Genomic DNA, 18319 nt, shown 5'->3' on the forward strand with positions numbered 1-18319 from the left:
AATTTTTTTAATGTTTATTTTTGGGAGAAAGAGAGACAGAGCATGAGCGGGGGAGGGGCAGAGGGACACACAGAATCTAAAGCAGGCTACAGGCTCCAAGCTGTCAGCAGAGAGCCCAATGCGGGGTTCCAACCCACGAACTGTGAAATCATGACCTGAACCAAAGTTGGACGCCTGCCTAACTGACTGAGCCACCCAGGCACCCCTACATGCTGAACTTCTTAGCCATCGCAGCCCCTTTCAGGAACCTATACCTGCACAACAGCTTTCCCCCACTCATTCTTCCCTTGGCTCACATTAGTCTTTAATTTATTTTTGAAAGAGCGTGAGCAGGGGAGGGGCAGAGAGAGGGAGACAGAGTATCCGAAGTGGGCTCTGTGCTGACAGCAGAGAGCCCGGTGTGGGGCTCCGACTCATAAACTGAGATCATGACCTGAGCTGATGCCTGATGCTCAACGAACTGAACCACTCGGGTGCCCCAACCTTAGTCTTATTTTAAAACCCAACGGTTTCTAAGGGTAGATATGTCTTTGTGTAAAGGCACTGAACAAGGCCAGTGAGATTATACCATGAATAGATAAACAGCTGCTACCTCTAAGGAGAGCAGGAGGTGATCGGGATTGAGGGAGAGAGTTGGTCAAAGGGTACTTTAGCCTTATGGGTAAAGTTTCTACTTTTCACAGGGAGATTATACTATGTATTTATTGCTTGTGAGATATACAAAGAAACAAATGAGGCAGTTCAATACCAGGAAGCCTTCCCTAGACTTCCCAGGCAGATGGAGCTGTTTCCTTTTCTGGGATCAAATAGCATTTTCCTTGTGTTCTAGGAAGTAACTGTGTTGTACTTTGTTGGTGCCTTTCTCCTTCTGGGTGGTGAACATCCTTGAAGGTAGTAACTTTAATTCATGCTCCCAGTGCCCAGCAGAGTGTGTGGCCCACAGCAGGTGCTCAGGGAGTGCTGAACCCAATGCATTGCCTCAGTCAGTGGGAAGCGCTTTGAAAGCACTTGCATGGGATAGGTCTGACCTTAGTCCTGAGAAAGATTGTTAAAATATCCAAGGAAGAACGTCTCCGGGAATCTGAAATATGGGTAGGAGTCTCTGGGCTCTTGGACTGGATCAACATGAGGATGGGGCTGGCATCCCCAAGGCCAGGATCCAATTCAGTTCTAGTCTTGTCACGTGGCATGCTTCTGAAGCCACTTCCTCTTCGGCAGTTAATCTAAGAGCAAGGGCTATATCCCCAAACGCTGAACTTCTCAGGCCCAGCCCTAATCTGTATCTCTAAGGTGAATGGGTCAGCCTAAAGAAACAGGCCAGGAGGCCTGGAGTTAGGAGGACATGCACACCAGTGAGTGTCCCACACTTGGAGGGAGACTTGAAGTCACCTAGAATCCCAGATTGTAATCATGGGAGTCTGCTACTTTCACAATTTTCCAGAGAAATCTTATCTCCCAGGCCATAAAATGCTTCTTAGGCCCTATCTATTGCCCATAGGCAAGAGGGCAAAAGGGTGGCCTTAATGGGTCAAGATTGGGGCCTAGAGAGTGGGTAGGGTGGCTTTTAGAGTTGTAAGGTGGGTACCATGTGGCCAGAACAACACTTCTGACTTGGATGTGCAAGTGGTAAGGAGGCTGTGGATGGGTCTGAATTAGTCTAACATCTAAGAACGTCCCCAGCCAGCCCCTGTATTCAACCTTTTTTTTTTTTTTTAAAGTTTCTTTATTTTGAAAGAGGGAGAGAGCATAAAATCTGGGGAGAGGCAGAGTAGGAGAGACAGAATCTCAAGCAGGCTCCATGCCATCAGCGTACAGCCCGATGCAGGGCTCGAACTCATAAACCCTGAGATCATGACCTGGGTCAAGATCAAGAGTTGGATGCTTAACCAACTGTGTCACCCAGGCACACCCCCTGTATTCAACCTTGAATAGGACAGCCTTCCTGGGGTCTTAGGACAATGAGGCTAGGTCCTTGGGCTCCTGGAGGGATAAGGGCAGTGGCAGTGGCTGGAGGCATTTGGTGAGCAGCCCCCTCTGAGCCTCCCCCTTCCTCCCAGCTATTCACCCACCACCCCACCATGAATTGCTAAAAGGAACATCTGATCGCACTACAGGCCTTTAGACCTCAATGAGGAAAACTGTCAGCCAGATCATCTCTTTGTAAGTAACTTTTATTTTTATTTACAACAGAATCGGTGGCTTCGTTCCTCCATCTTTAGGGACAGTTGGCATCAGCAGCCAGATGGAAAGTCCGCCGTGAAGTCAAACTCATTCTGCCCCAGCCACAGCTCTGGCAGCTCATTGGCCCGGTCCAGTCCCAGTTCCACCACCAGCGACATCAGCACCTCCTCATCCACTGGGTCCGAGTCGATGATAGCAGGGCTCTGGGCACCAGTAGAAGGAGAGAGTGACCCCGCCCCTCCCGCCTGAGCTGCAAAGCCCCAGTTTTGTAGGGGCCCTGCCTCCCCAGGTTGGCCCGGAGTAGCGGCAGCCATCCCATGATACTGGCTATTGAGTTTCTGCAGCTGCATACTGGCCAGCAGATGAGGGGCAGGGTGCAGGTTGAAGGGTGGGGGTTTAGTGGGAGGGGTGGCGGTAGGAGAGCCTATTGGAGATGGAGATCCTGAGGAACTAGTGGGAGCCCCACTGGCCTTGGTTCCATTCGAGGCTACCCCAGGGTAGTGCAGAATGGCCACTGCTTTGCGGTCTTTCACTCCCAGGTTAGAGTAGGTCAGAGAGCTCATCTCTTGGTTGGCATCCTAGAAGAGAAAGAAAGGCACAGCATGGTAGCCCTGTTAATGGTTCTGCCAGCACCATTCATCAGGCTCAGAAAGCCCCTATGTGCACTTCCTTTGGGGCTAGTGGTGGGGCAGGAAGAAGGAGGCCCCATGGAAGGTTAGGCTTCCAGCTCCAATATCCTTTTACTACCATGGTTCTGAGCGCTGAGCTCAGACCCAAGTCCTCCGTGCTGGGCACCCACCATCCTAAGTGGGTTCATGGCTTTCATCTGTCTCTCCCTGACCCTTCCTTCACTTCACCATTTTTTTTTTTCACTTCACCATTCTGAAAAGGGCATCTCATTGGCTCTCTTCTCAGCCTCACAGCAATCTTTGCAATGGAGTGGACTTATGACCCTCTATTTCTCTGTTCCCTTTATCTGCCATCTTCCAACACCTTGGTGGGTTCAATTTGACCACATTTAGGCAGCAGCTATTCTCAGCCTCCCCAAAGAAATCGCTGCCATTTCTTTCCTCTCTGCTACAGGACACTAGACACCATGCATAGGAGGGCCTATCACCAGGCCCAGATCAGTTTGTCTTTCCATGCTTCAGGGTCTCCATCTGCAAAATGGCACCAGTTACCTCCTTTGCAGGTGAGGTGCCACCCTTGACATCAAGTGCAGGCCTCGACATGGTTGGCATTTCAGAGCCTTGGCAGAAGTTGGATAAACTGGTGGGAGATGATGCTGCCAGCTGGAACTTTTGTGCTGTATGTGAGGGAAAAGAGAGGATAAGGACAAAGTCTTCGTTGACCAAGAAAGCACTAGCAAAGTCCTAAGCAGGGCAACTCCACACAGCTACAAGGCAAGGATGGCACCGGGGTTAGACCCAAGACCAGAAACCACCTGAGCACAGGGAGGAGATCAAGCTAGAACATTGGCCCGAGACAGGAAAGGTGCTTGATTTAGCCATATGCTGCCCAGGCAGCAAGCTACCCACATCACCAAGAGGGGGGGAGGGGCACACGTTATTGTTTCCTCACACAAGTGACTTCAGGGCCCCAAGTATGTGTGTGAGGTGCACAGCTTCTGATTCTGAGGACAGGAATGTCCCTGAGCAAGTAGCACACTTTCTCAGTGGGCCACTGGTGTCCAAGGCTGGAGACCTGAGACCTCCACCAGGATTGGGAAAGAGGGGAAAGAGTCAGGGCAAGGAAGACCTGGAAAGCTGGCTGCTTTGGCCCAGGGAAGGAATACGTCCCCAAAGCTAACATCATGGGGTTCCAAAGCCCTGCCTTGGGCACGGGTCTGAGAGAACCTGGGCTGATCAGGGTGGTCAGGGGACGCTAAGGCAGCCAGAGAGCAGCTAGAAATGTCTCGATTTTCTCCATGTCTCCAAGACAACCCTGGCAGCACTGGACTTTCCCAGGATATCTGCTCTGAGCCCAGCCACACCCATCTGCAGGGACTGGTGGGAATGACTCTTCCTGGAGAGAAACTGAGGCACTGAGATGCAATGGCTTTCCCATTAGGTAGCTGTGGTTCTGGGAGCAGGATCTAATATTCCTCTACCCACATGCCTCACCTGACCACTGGCCAAGTCATCATACCTGAAATGACTCAAATGGCTCCTGAAGAAATGATTTCCTAGCTCAAGTGCCAAAGGATTAAGGGGATGAGGGGAAAAGAATGCCCCCAAACCAGAAAATAAAAAAAATCTCTGGAAAATCTCAAGTTTTCTTCCTAGAAGCTTGTTTTTTTTTTAATCCCTATATATTCTAGCCTTCATGATGACTTAGAGATGTCGAATTTCCTATTTACAAATATCTCATAGCTCAAAGATTCTTCAGGACCTTAAAAAGTATCTCTAATCTTTCCAACAAGGTTTGAATTCTCCATACCTCTCTCTCTCCAGTGGTCATTAGAAATCTGTTCAGATACTTCTAGAAAGTGACCGCTTACTGCCTGTCTTTATCATCACCACTTACTTATCAGGGAAGGAGGCAAGAAAAATAGAGAAAGGAAGAAGGGGGAAGGAGAAAACATGAGAAAATCAGCTTCTGGGTTTGCCACTGCTGCTTGATTGGAGCCCTGTTTCTTCTCTGAGGCAACAAGTGAATATTTCAAGCCAGCGATCACAAGACAAGGAATCTAATCCATGTCATCTTCAAGAGCCCAGTACCTTTGGTATCAAGCAATTTCATATCCAAAGAAAAAATGTCTGGGGGGGGGGGGGGCTTGACCATCTTTCCCCGTTCCTATCCAGCCTCCCTCCCTTATGCTGCTAGGCACCGGAACGCACCAAAAGAAAACACAACATTAACAACAACAAGAAACAGGAGAGAGAAAAAAGGAGTAGGGGCTGGGGGAAGAACGAGAGAAAAAAAAGTATCTCTGTTTTGATATCAGTTCTTGGGAAGACCATTTTACCATGTCTCCCCCTTCAGGCTGGGAGCTCCCCTAGGCGGGACCCTGTTTCCATTCAGATCTGTGGCCTCCCATCACCGCCACCTCTCCACCCGCCCTGGGTCTAGGCTCAGTAGGCGCTCAGTAAGTGTTATTGAATCCGTCTGAAGAGGCAATACTATTTCGATCGGAATGCGGGCCCCTGCTTCCCCCAGTTTCTGTCCCCACTCTGCCACCCAGTCCATTCGAAGGCAAAACTTGGCAGCGCGGAAACGTCCCAGGCTGCTCTCCAAGCTGCGGGCTGACCACTGCGAAACCTCTGCAAGAGGCGGCTGGATAACCCGAAGCAACAAGTGCCTCCTCGCCCGCCGGTGTCGCGGGCCCCAGCCACCAGTTCCCAGTCCCGCCTCCCTCCCTTCTCTACGGATCTTCCCTTGGGCCGCCAGCCCCCTCCCGCCTCGATGGGGGGGGGAAGGTAAAGGAAGAAGAGAGAAGGGAGAGGCAGGTAGGGGGCCGAGTCTTTGACCTGTTGGGGGACCAAAAGTTAAAATGGCACCAACCGGATGGCTCCATCTCGATTGCTATTTTCTCACTCAGGAGAAATTTAAAAATCCAAACAGTACTGCGGCTTGGCTTGGACGTGCTCTAACCAGACCAGTCAGTTTCGCCACCTGAAAACTAAAGGCCCGTTGTTTGCGGACAGCTCGGCTGCCCTCCCCGCCGCATCCCAGGTAGAGCTGCGGGAGTTGGGGGCGGCTGGGAGCATCCCTGCGCGGTGGGCGCGAGCACCCAGGCCACCAGGGCCCCGAGCGTCGGCTCCTGCAAGTGCGCTATCACGAACCGATAGTAGAGACTGGATAGGCGGGCGGGGAGAAGCGCGGGGTCTTGGGCTCCGCAGCGAGTTTGGGTCCCCGCGGTGTTTCCGCGCGCGGGGGCGCACTCGGCGCCGGCAGCCACTCCCGCGCCTCATCAACACTTACTGAGCGCCCGCTGAGTACCCGACGCGGCCGCAGGCTGAGCCTACCCCCTAGCCAAGCCGCCTGTAATCAGTGTTATAAGCCGGCTGCCAGAAGAGTGAGAGAGGCTCGGAGAGGTTCGGTAACTTGCCCAAGGTCACAGCGCTAGAAAGTGGCGGAACCGGGATTCGCAGCCAGGGCGGTCTGACTCCAAGTCCGACGCTCGGTGAGGCAGGGACTCAGTGCGCGGCCCGGCCCAGCCGCCCTCGTTTATAGGGAGAGGGGTGTGTGCGCGGGTGTGCGTGGGTGTGTGGGCGTGCGTGTGGGGGGAGAGTAAAGGTCGGCTGGGCAGAAGAGGCAAGTTGCCCAAATTCGCTAACTTCCATCCCGCAATTCCGCTGAACTCGTCCCCCAAAAAGCCCCTCTCGTCTCCAGTCCCCGAAGGAAACCTGAGCTTTGTGCAGCCCCACAGCCGGAGCGTCCAGATGCGGTCTGGGCGATTAGCAAAGTCGGTGGAAGCCAAGCTGGAGAAAGCGCGGACGCGGGGAGAAAAGGTGCTGCGGTCTCCCCGAGAGAAGCGGGCGCCCGGCCCGGCTGGCGGAAGGCGGGCGCGCCGGCGAGCGAACAGGCTCGCTGGTGGGCAGGCGGCGGCCCCTCCGCCCCCAGCAGAACAGCTTTCAAACAGAAAACAAGTCCCCCAGAGGACCCCGGCCCACCCGGCCGCCGCCCGCTCCCCACACCCGCTCTGCTGGAGTCCCTGGCCCCACCGACCAGCCCAGCGCCCTGCCCGGCGGCCCGGCTTACCTCTGCGACGCCGCCTGCCCTGGAGAGAGGGAAGCGCGGAGCCCGGTGAGCCGCGGGCGAAGCGGCGGAGCCCCCAGCCCCTGGCACGCACGCCGCCACCGCCGCCGCGAGACGGTTGCGCTCAGTGCCACCCGACCCCGGGGCGCCTGGGTAAAGCCCGCGCCGCCGCGCCGCCGCGCCGCCGCCGCACCGCACAGTGCCGCGCCAAGGAGCCCCGGCCCGCACCCGTGCCCGCCCGTCCGCCCGCCCGCAGCTTCGGCGCCTGACTCCGGGGCGGTGGCGGTGGCGGCGGCGGCCTCCGCCGTCCCTTCCCGGCGCGGGGGACCCGGGTCTCAAGCCCCCATTGCCGCCCGGATAGCCCTGACGCACACGCAAACGGCAGCAGGCTGGACTCGGCTAGGAATCCCAGGAAGGACAGACCCTTTCCCCCCCCTTTTTTTCACCCCCCCCCCCAATTTCCACGTCTTTATAACCGGCTTAGGGCATTATTAGCACATGTCCTGGCTCGTGGGCGAGTTGGTGGCAAAATCTGAACTGGATACTCACTGAGGGCCAGAGCGGGTGCTGTGCCTTCCTCAGCCCTCTTCCTCCTCTCCGGGAACGACCCCTCGCAGGCAGGCTGCGGGCGGGCAGCCGGGCGGAGCGAGCCTCCTCTTGTTAGCTCAGCGGTGCCCCTTCTGCAGCTGTGCCGCTGGGAACATTTTATAGCGGCTGCTGGCGTGTGTGGCCCTTTAAAGGCGCTCAAGCTGGTGCAGTCACCGCGGATCGTGTGAAAGCGAAGGGCCGGCTGGGGAACGGAGTCCTAGCGGCCCCGCGGGTCGGACAGCGCCGGGGACCACCCGCGGTTCCCGGGGTGCAGCCGGCGGGCCCAGGCCATGGGCACCCTCAGCTTTGAGCCCCAGGCCGACGCCTGCGCCTGTAAAGCTGGGGGTGGCCCGTGCCCGGGACATGGTCTCTCCCCACCGCCCTGCATGGACTTGCCCAATAAATTCCACTTAGCAATTTCGCTGAGGCTAGGGAGAGCTGTTAGTGTCTGTTTTTTGACCTAAATCTAGCGGGTGGCCAGAGCGGGCTTCAGGACGTTGGGGGGGGGGGGGGAAGAGAGGTATGGCCTAGGGAATGGCCGGGGAGAGGGGGACAGGGCTCCTGCTGGCCGGGCAGTATTTTGAGTTTTCTGCAGGGCTTTCTCCGAGCCTCTTTGCCCCCTCTGGGCCGCACCATCTTGTTGAAGGGCTGAGGCTGGGAGTCGCTTTCCCCTTAAAGTCCCCGGATTCCGGACAGAGCCTCATGGAGGGCCTATCCGGCAGCGGCGGCTTCCCTCGAAGGCCTGAGAGGGAGTTGGGTTCTAGGGATTCTCTCTTGTGGTTAGCCCCCGGCGGAAGGAGGCTGGCGGGATGCGATGCGTATATATGCTTGCCTATCCGGATCGTGGGGCCAGGTGCACCTCAGGAAGCCCGCCGCAGAAAAGCCAAGAACTGGCAGCCGTGTCCGAAGAGCTTGCCCCGGAGCTTGAGGGGATCCCTTCTGCCTTCCCATGATGCCAGGTTATTTTATTACGATTATATAATCATTTCCATCTAGCAGGAATAACATTTTGCATTTAGAGCACATATTTCTCAGGTTGGGATACTATCTTACAAATGTTTAAGGGAAACATTCATGTTTCCTTCATGTTCATGTTCCTTGTGGCCAGCAAGCTCCCATCTCACCTCTTACGGGAAGGCCACGGATTTTCCCTCTACTAAACTCTCTTTTTTGGCCCCTTTCAGCAGCTGTTCATTTTACACTGTTTATAAAACATGCTCTTTTCTTAAAAAGTCCTGATGTTAAGAGAAAAGAGGTGAGGGAATGTCATGAAGTCATTTTCACTACGTATGTGTTCCATCTTCTTAATTGGATTTGAAGACCTAAAGGTCTTTTTCTTTTTTCTTTTCATTTTTTTCTTTCTTCCTTCCTTCCCTTACCTTCCACACACTTTTCCCTAAGTGCCCTGCATTTGCTCTTTGAACAAAGTTCTGTTTGTTGACGGACTAGCCGGCTTACTGACTTAAGGATGGGGAGCAAACAGAGGGACGGATCAAGGCCCTTCCTTAACACCTGGAGGAAGCGAAGGGCGTGCTCTGGACTCCAGCTAACCCCCTTCCCCAGCCCCAAAAGCTGCCTTGCGCAGCTCTGTTCTTCCCTCTCCCTGCCTCAACATAAACCCCAGGAACGTTACACCCACACACCATTTCTCACTTTGCCCAAAGATCGTTGGGTCATGTCCACTTTGCTTCCTCTAAAAGGCGGGATCTGTCGGAACCCAGAAACCCTACAGAGTTTGCCTGTGAAATACATCCGCAAGCCATCTTGGTGTTTGCCTGAGGTGAGCGACCCCAGGGTTTGGAATTGTGTTTTGCTGATTGGACCTCCGACATACCCTCCCCCTCCGCTCCCTCTGGGCAGCGGGTCTGGAAACAGCGGCAGCAGCGCCGCTGCAGGCTCCGGATCCGGGAGGTGTTGGATCCGCCCTCCATCTATTGGATGGCTCCCAGGCCAATTGTTAGAAAGAGGCATATGTTCATCTCGGCTTCAGGAGTGTCTCCGGAGCAGTTGCTCAACAGCCAGCCCCCTCCCCCATCCGGACCATTGAAGGGCAGAAAAAGGAGCGCCCTCCGCCACAATTCTCTGTGCCCACTTGCTGGAGAGTGTCTCCCAGCTGGTGGCTTCCTGTCATCTTCGCTGTCCGTCCACCTCCTGGGGAGCAGAAAAGAGAGGGGCTTCAAGCACTCAGTGGTGGAGCACAAAAGCCACCTCTTTCCTTTTGGGGGAGATAGGAAAGGAGGTTAGTTGCAGAGGCAGGGAGAGCAAAGGAGACATTTGCATCTATCTGCAAATTTGCCCCCCCCCCCCATCACAGACTTCCCAGTCGGCTCCAGCCCAGCTCAGAGCTCTCCACCGAACTCTTATCTCCAACTTGGCAACTAGATCCCGAGCTCTGGGAAGCAAGGAGAGGACAAGGATGGTTACCCAGCAAAAACTTTCTGTGTGCCAGCATTGGCCTAGCATGTTCCCATCCATCATCTCATTTAATTCCCACGACAGCCCTGTGTGAGGTAGGGTTTACCAAAGGTGAAACTGGGACCCAGAGATATGACCAAGTTAACACAGCCAGGGGGCCGGGTGTTTGAATCTGGGTCAGGCTGACTGCAGAGTCCTTACCCTCACCCTTAACACCTCACTGCCTGCGAGGATAAGGTGGCCTTCTAGACTGGTGGTGGAGAGTACATGTTCCGGGGTCAGTCCACTTGGGTTTAAATTCCCACACTGCCATTTACTAGCTGTATGATCTTAGGCCAAGTGGTTTCATTCTTTGGGCCTCGGTTTTCCTGGCTGTTAAATGGGGATCTTAATGGTAGCAACTCTGTGGGTTTGTTGCAAGGACAAGCTTAGCCTGGTTGGTGCCTGGTGTGTAGTTAAGTGGTCAACAAATGTTGTCATTGTGCCTTCTGATTCTTTTCCTTTTGCCTCTTAGCCCTGTCTCAGCTCATACACTTCAGGTTCAATAAAACTGACTGATTAATTTAAAAACAAGGCTGAGAGGGGATGAAGGAGGTCTATAAACTCAGGAAGGGGAGGGAGAAGAAAACACAGATTTGTTCTCAAAATCCCATCCCCCAGAACCAAAGGCTGTCTGAGCTATATGACAGGAGTAAATTAGGGACCAATAAAAGGTGACCACTTTTTAGAGGACTGCTGGAGGCCATACAGTGGTCTCCAGAAACATGATGCATATGTGTGTAGGAAATTTTAAAAGCACATCTTTGTTCATGAATGTTTGGAGGAGAATTGTTTACAATAGTGAAAAAATTAAAAGTAATCTAAATGTCCATGGTAAGGACATACCCTCAATACCCTGACACCAAAAAATTAAAAATTAAAAATCCTGATTTCTGAAACTCTTTTATTCATGGGAAAATGTTCATAACAAAATATTAAATAAAAAAATGCTGGGTACAAAGTTGCATAAATATGATGCCAAGCTGCAAAGAACACAAAGAGTAGAAAATTGAATACTGTGTTTCCAACCATGTATGAATATGGGTAATGAAGCAATGGTCAGGAAAACACCAAACCAACAACAGGGTCAGTAGGGTGGTAGGATTATGGCTGGTCTTTTCTCTTTTTTTCCATGTTATGCAATATGATGATTTTTTATATTAAATATGAATTTATAGTTAATGAACTGCATAAATGGTATGCTCCCACTTTTGTTAAAATTATATGTGCATAGGGGCGCCTAGGTGACTCAGTCAGTTAAGTGGTCAAGCATCCAACTTCGGCTCAGGTCATGATCTCGCAGTCTGTTGAGTTCGAGCCCCGAGCTCTGTGCTGTTAGTGCAGAGTCCACTTTGGCCTCTGTCTCCCTCGCTTTCTGCTTTTCCGCTGCTTGTTCTCTCTCTTTCAAAAATAAATAAGCATTAAAAAATTTTATGTGCATAAAAAAATTGGAAGTAGATACACCAAAATGTTAATGGAGATTATGACTGAGTAATGGAATATGGGTGATATGGTTCTTTTCCTTTTTAAAATTTTTCTGCAATGATGATTATGTTATTTTCTTACAATTAAAACAGATTCATAATTTGAAAATTGCATAATCAGTACAATCCCACTATGTTAACAGTATGTATGTTAGTTGAAAGAAATGGGAAGGAAATATATTAAAATATATTAGTTTTTATATTAGTGGTAAAGGATTATGGGTAATTTCCATCTTTTCTTGATTTTTCTGTAGTACAGTTTTATTACTTTTATATTTTCAATAAAAGTGATACCTAACAAATGGTATAGACAGTAGGATCCCACATTTGTTAAAAATATAGATATATGTGCTTAGAATAAATAATAGACTACTCTAAAATGTTATCTCTGGGTGGTGTGGTTATGGGTGATTTTTGTTTTCTCCTTTGTATATTACGTCTTCATTTTCCAATTTTGTTACAGTCATCACGTATTATCTTTTAATTATGAAAAACATAAAAGGCAGTTCAGTACTGAATCCTTTATGGAAATGAAGGGCGTGTCTGGGATTTATTTAAAAATATTCCAGTGGGGCTGGGAGTAAGGTGGGTGGGGATCTAAATAAAATAAGATGATAATCGTTGAAGATGGTGCATGGGCCTTCCCTGCAATGTTTACTTGTGTATGTTTGAAAAGTTCCATCAATATATTTTTAAACATGTATTTATTTATTTTGAGAGAGAGACTGTGAGTGGGAGACAGAGAGAGAGAGAGAGAGAAAGAATTCCAGGCAGACTCTGCACTGTTTGCAAAGAGTGCAGTGCAGGGCTTGAACTCATGAACCGTGAGATTACAACCTGAGCTGGAAATCAAGAGGTGCCCCTCCATCGGTATTTTTTACAAAAGCATTTTCACATACATTAGCTCTTTGAACCTTATGCCAGCTCTGTGGAATCACTTGCCCTGGGTCACACAACTGGGAAGTGAGAGTGGGCTTGACCTGGAGCCCCTCATTCCGAGCCTAGGTCTTGTCGCTGCATCCCAGTTGCTTCTTCTTTTTCATAATGAAAAATAATTAACATTTTGTCTGGTTCTCTAAATGTCATAATTGTTCCCTGCACAGAATTTGGAAATAACAGAAAAACACTAGGAGGAAAACATAATAACCTAACCACATCATAGTTAACCCTTTGGTGTCTGGCCATGCAGACTCTATCTCTGTTGCCTCCTTACTCCAGAGGTGATGAGTGGGGCCAACATCTTCACAGTAAGAGTGGTGAGTTATTCACTCCAATGGGCTAGTGAGTGAATCTGGGCCCTTCAGGTGTGGGGTCTCAGGAAATGCTGAGTCCTTGCCACTCCCCTCCTATTCTTCTCTCCTGCTCCCTTCAGATTCTGCAGTCTGGGTGCAGTTCTTTCCTATGTCCTTCTTCCCCCATACGATCTCAAGAAGTAGAAGTCCAGTTGGAGAAGTCTGGGTGGCCCTTCTCCCCTTACTCCATCTGGAACCCCTATCCAGGAGCTCCCACAGGACCCTGATAGTCTGCAACCACACTGCATGCCATTGTGCCTCCATTTCCCCATCTGGAAGATGCTAGTGAGAATAGCAGACTGGTCGGCCTCTGCCAGGGAGTGATGAGCTAACGTCTGTAGTGCTTTCCAGCCCCTCAGAGCAAGGTGCTGGGAGCCTCCCCAGCTCTGCTCGCCTTCCTGCCTGCATGCCTGCCTGCCTGCCGCTGCCAGCCTGAGTGAGTGCCTGGGCCTGGCCGCCCCTTGGAGGGAGTGGCCACATTCCTCTGCCCCAGGCCAGCGGGCTTGGACAGGCACTAACTTCTGCTCCTGTGTTACAAGAAAGGAAGAGGAGGAGGACTGAAGAGAAGAGAAGATGAAGAAGAAGAGGAGGAACAAAATTAGTAATGGGGAAACGGCTTTGAGAAACCTAAAACTGAGAACAGCAGAGTGATAACAGGATGTCCTTGGGCACTCCAATCAGCTTTGTAGGTTGTAGCCTTCGTTAGCTGTTTATATGGGGGGGGGGTGTGGAATTTTGAAAAGGGCCAAGAATTGGGTCCAGATGAATTGATTCCCTACTTGATTTCCTGTTATTTATACATAATGGGAAAACCACAAATATACAAACAAGTGTGGCCACCCAGCCTGTCATATCCTTGGGGACTGTCTTCACAGTTCTGCACCCACTCTGGCCTTTGAGGATGTCATTTTTTTTTAATGCATATTTGTTTTTGAGAGAGAGAGAGCACAAACAGGACAGGGGTAGAGAGAGAGGGAGACACAGAATCCAAAGCAGGCTCCAGGCTCCGAGCTGTCAGCACAGAGCCTGATATGGGACTTGAACCCAGATCATGACCTGAGCTGAAGTCGGATGCTAAATTGACTAAGCCACCCAGGCGCTCCTGGGGATGTCCTTCTAGTCTATACCTCTCCTAGTATTGAACTTCACAAGAACCCTAGGAAATCGACACTAACATCCCCACTTTATAGAGAATGGCATCGAGGCACAGAGAAATGAAATAAAAGCCCAGGATCACAGAGCTGGGATTCACAGCCAGGTCCAACTCACTCTTAAGACCAAAGTCTTCCCATCAGGCTACCTGCTCCACTGTTATCTGTGTCTATGCTTTTCTTTCCTCTAGAATGGATCCTCTGCCACCCCCATTGCAATAAATGATCAATGTGGGTAGCCAGGATGTATGCATGGATCAGGTTGGCGGAGAGACCCAGAGCAGGGAGCCCAGTTTAGGTGCTGTGGCAGGAAATCTCCAGGGATGAGGTTCAGGGTGCTAGAGGGCTGCAGCCTGGGAACAGCAAAGACAACTGTGAAAAACAGTACCTGTGGAAGAGCACAGGTTCAAAGGCAGGGAGGCAGAGAGGCGCTGGTGAAGGGGAGAGAGAGAAGCAGTCAGGCCTGCCAGGCCCTGGGCTATTTGGGTGTCACCAGTGAAGCTAGAGGCCTTGGGAAGGTGTGAAGCTTTGTGGGGAAAAAGAAACCCTGCTTTAAGCATGTTTAGTTTAAGCTTGTTGGCAGAACATCCAAGTGGAAATAGTTTGCACACAGCCAGGAATATAGGACTGGAAAGGGTGTGAGGTTGTGTCAAAAAGAGCAATCGGCAGAATGACTTTCAGCCAAACCGTGGGGAACTTGCCCCTGCCTCCCTCCACTGGCACAGAGAGGGGCTCTCTCCTCAGGGGCCTGGGACACTGGTTTTTCACCACAGCTCTCCCTTCCTGTCCCCTCCATGGCCCCTCCAGCCCAGCACAATCATGGATACATGCTTCAAATCCCTAAAGGGCAGTGTGAGGGGATCTCAGTCCATAAATTCCCCCACACCAGGGAGTGACAGGGGCCTCATGTCACTTTGCTAAATACATTTTGCCTAGGCCTTAAGCATGCCAGGCCTTCCCTAGTCTCACTTCAGCTTGTAGAACACAAGCCTTTGGGGTCTTGTTTGCTCTCCCCTTTCTGCTGCCCACCACTCAGGCTAGTGGGGTCTCTTGGCTTACTTCATCCTTAAAAAGGTGAGGCCATTTTAGTCTGGCCCTGCTGCCTGCGTCATCAGACTGAAAGTGCTTCCCTTACCTGAGCCCTGAGGTGATGTAGTGGACCCTCGGCCCCCCAATCTCATCTTTACGCCTGGAGGATTTCCTGTAGTCCCCTCTCTTGGGCTCTGGGCCCTCCCCTCCCAACCTCCCAATCCCATTGCATCAGAGACTTCAAACTTCCACTCATCATCCATCCATGGACCTCAGTTTTGCTCCAACCAGAGCCCCCACTGCCATGGAGAAATCTCCCAGCTTGAACAACTAGCCCTATTGTCTCTCTTGGCCCTTAACTCTGGGTCTGGGGTTAGCTCAAACAAATATGACCGTGTGAATGTGGTTAGGATTCATTTTGCATGTATAACCTGGGGGCCTGAAAATATTTCCTCAGGTCCCCACAGCCACAGCCACTTGTCCTTCGGGGGGCATCGATCAGAGCTGGAGATGGATGGCGGATCAGAGTACCTCAGGGGCTTGGGGTGCAGATTCTGCTGCCAGCCATGAAGAGAGGCCCACAGGCCCAGTTACCCAAGATCTGTCTCCTGACTTGACACAGAGACAGGGCCCGTCAACTAACACACACAGTCTCCTCGTGCTGATCACAGAAAGACACCGCCTCTGGTTGGACTAATTAGAAACAGGTGCTACTCCCTCTGGGCTTCACACAACCCTCACCCCAGGGCACATGGTTTGCAAGAGGAACGCAAGCAAGCTGAATTTCAGGTGTCCCTGTTCAGGGTACAACCCAGCACGAGAATACTTGGAGGCCCTACAAAGAGATGAGTGTACTTCACCAGGGGGTTTGGGTTCCTGCAGCCCAGTGCTCCTAAGAACACCGCCTCAGGGGACGTTTAGCTTTAGTCCTATTAGCTCTGACGAAAAACATCAAGGGTAAGCGCCTGGGTGGCTCAGACGGTTAAGCGTCTGACTCCTGATTTCGGCTCAGGTTATGACCCTCACGGTTTGTGGGTCTGAACCCCGCGTCTGGCTCTTTGCTGACAGCCCAGAGCCTGCTTGGGATTCTCTGTTTCCCTCTTTCTCTGCCCCTCCCCCTGAAATAAATAAATAAACAGTGTTAAAAATTGTTTATTTATTTTTGACAGAGAGAGAGTGTGTGTGTGAGCGGGGAAGGGGCAGAGAGAGCGAGAGACACAGAATCTGAAGCAGGCTCTGGGCTGTCAGCACAAAGCCCCACATGGGGCTTGAACTCACGGACCGGGAGATGATGACCTGAGCCAGATGCCCAACTGACTAGGTCACCCAGGTGCCCCAAAACATTAAGGAAAAAAAAAACATTGATGGTAGTATTTTCTGAATGCTTATTAGGTGACAGACCCTCACAGTTCTTAGTGGTCCACACTTCTCTCAACGAATCCACACAACAAGCTGAGGTGTTAGGTGAGTACTATTATTACCTCATTCCTATTTTACTGATAGGGAAATTGAGGTACTGATATATCCCATAGCTTGCTAACATTCCACACCCTGTATGTTTTGGGCTGAGGATTCAAACAAGGCAGACTGGCCCCAGACAGTCTGCTGTTGACCACTGGGCCTCACTGCCTCCTAAGTAACACCCATTGGGACCTCCCCCTTCTAGTTCATCCAAGCCTTCCCCATGCATGAGCAAGGTTGATTCTCAAACCTCTCTACCCCTCATGTGAGGTTGTTGCTATTATCAATTCCATTTAACAGATGTAGGAAGGAGGCTCAGAGAGGCAACCTAGCAAGCGAGGATGCTGGGATTGGAATCCCTTACTACCTGTTTCTATCTCCCTTTCTTGCTCGCTAGCCAACCACCCCCTCCCCCATCCTGCCCAGTTTCTTGCCTTTCCTCAAAACAATGTCAGAGCTGGTGGAAATCACATCCGAACCTCTCACTGTTACAGAGGTGCGAGCTAGCACTGTATAGTTACCTGGTTAGAATCTGGGGAAAAGAGAGGCTGAGGAGAAAGAAATGTATTCAATGGAGGGAGAAGGAAAGAATGAATGAGAGCGAGGGAAAGAGCTAGAGAGCGTGAGAGTGAGGGCCTGGGAAGAAAACAAGGCAAGGAAAAGAAATCAAATGAGAAAGAAAAAAAGCCCAAAGTGGGGTGAAGGCATAAGTGACCGGCCATCTGGAAGCAGCACAGAGCTTGGCGGGGACATGTGTTTGTGAAGCAGGGGAGCTAGATGGACAGGTGCGAGGGCCCAGCTGCTGCCAGACAAGAACCCTCTGGGCCCAGCGCCCAACCAGAAAGAAGGCAAGTCCCCTGTAAGAGACTCCTCCAGGGGGCTTTTGGCTGAGGGAATGGAAGGGAGCTGCCCTTCCCTGGGGGCAGGGCAGGGCCTCAGCAGCCCAGGGGCTTGCCTCTGAAGAGCTCTTGAGGGGGGAGGTGGCTGCGGGGAGGAAGATTCCCACAGCCTTTCTGCACTTTTCACGCATTTTCTTCAAACGTCTCCCGAGTGTTACCTTTGGAGTCTCAAATACGGGTGATTCCCTACCATATTTGAATCCCAGGCTGCCTGACGCCATCTTTGCCTGGCCTGAGGGGATGAGTAAATGCTAATGCGTGCTGCCTTCAGCCGGAACCCTGTAGAGCTAGGTTGGGAGGAGGAAATGGCCGCCCAGACCCGACTGCTCCTCTTCCCCTCCAACTGAAGGTATGGCCTACTGTGATGTTGAGAACATGGGTCTCTGCCATCAGATTGACCTTGATTCAAGTCCCAAGGCTGTCACTTCCTAGCTGTGTGACCTTGGGCAAGTGACTTTAGCTCATCGGGCCTCAGTTTCCTCGGATGTGAAGTGGGGAAAATGAGGATACCTACCTCATGAGGCTGTGCCAGGGTTGAATGAGATAATGTCTGTGGCTGTAAACTCTCAAGTGCTGTACACATGTGAATAATTACTCTTCCCTGATCTCTGTTCCCTGCTGCTTGGGGGATAGAGTCAGCCTTCCAATCTGAGTCCAGTTCCAAGCCTGACTTCACCTCCTTGGCCCTGTTTTCCTCGTTGTCACATACGACTGTGTGGGAAGTCAGGCCTCCTGACCCACCAGGGTGGGCTCAGGGCTGGCTGTGATTCCTCTGCTGTTGTTCTTCCAGGCCACAAATGTGCGCTGAACCCCAGCTTGGCTCTGTTCTGGTCATCGAGGCCTCAGATGGAATGAAGGTGCCCCTTTAGCCCTCAAGGAGATCCCAATGTAGTGGGGAAGATAGAAAAGCAGACTTTAACAAGATCAAGTGGGAGATAGGAGGAGGTGATGTCTGAGCTGAGAGCCAGTATTCACCAGGTGTTGGGGACAGTACATGCAAAGGATTGATGAGTACCAGGAGAACAGCACGGATGGGCTTGGTGAGGTCATAGGAGCCACACTGGGTGCCACGTGAAGAA

The 18319-nt window shown here is 51.5% G+C and overlaps 1 protein-coding gene across 3 annotated transcripts; it reads right to left on the minus strand.

Annotated features, from left to right (window-relative positions):
* Positions 1 to 2159: 2159 nt before the first annotated feature.
* CITED1 (Cbp/p300 interacting transactivator with Glu/Asp rich carboxy-terminal domain 1) lies at positions 2160 to 7562 on the minus strand. Of its 3 annotated transcripts, none has more exons than XM_030305060.1 (3): positions 7432 to 7562; positions 3363 to 3487; positions 2160 to 2759 (listed from the first exon to the last, which is right to left on the minus strand). In XM_030305060.1, exons 2-3 carry the CDS (start codon positions 3420 to 3422, stop codon positions 2232 to 2234), a joined length of 588 nt encoding a protein of 195 aa, XP_030160920.1. In that variant the 5' UTR covers positions 3423 to 3487; positions 7432 to 7562; the 3' UTR covers positions 2160 to 2231. The 3 variants fall into 3 exon arrangements, with proteins under 3 accessions (XP_030160920.1, XP_030160921.1, XP_030160918.1); XM_030305061.1 differs by lacking the exon at positions 7432 to 7562 and adding an exon at positions 6886 to 6954; XM_030305058.1 differs by lacking the exon at positions 7432 to 7562 and adding an exon at positions 5686 to 5849.
* Between the last annotated feature and the right edge of the window lie 10757 nt (positions 7563 to 18319).

The sequence above is a fragment of the Lynx canadensis genome, chromosome X, assembly GCF_007474595.2.
Source record: "Lynx canadensis isolate LIC74 chromosome X, mLynCan4.pri.v2, whole genome shotgun sequence".
Taxonomy (NCBI): domain Eukaryota; kingdom Metazoa; phylum Chordata; class Mammalia; order Carnivora; family Felidae; genus Lynx; species Lynx canadensis.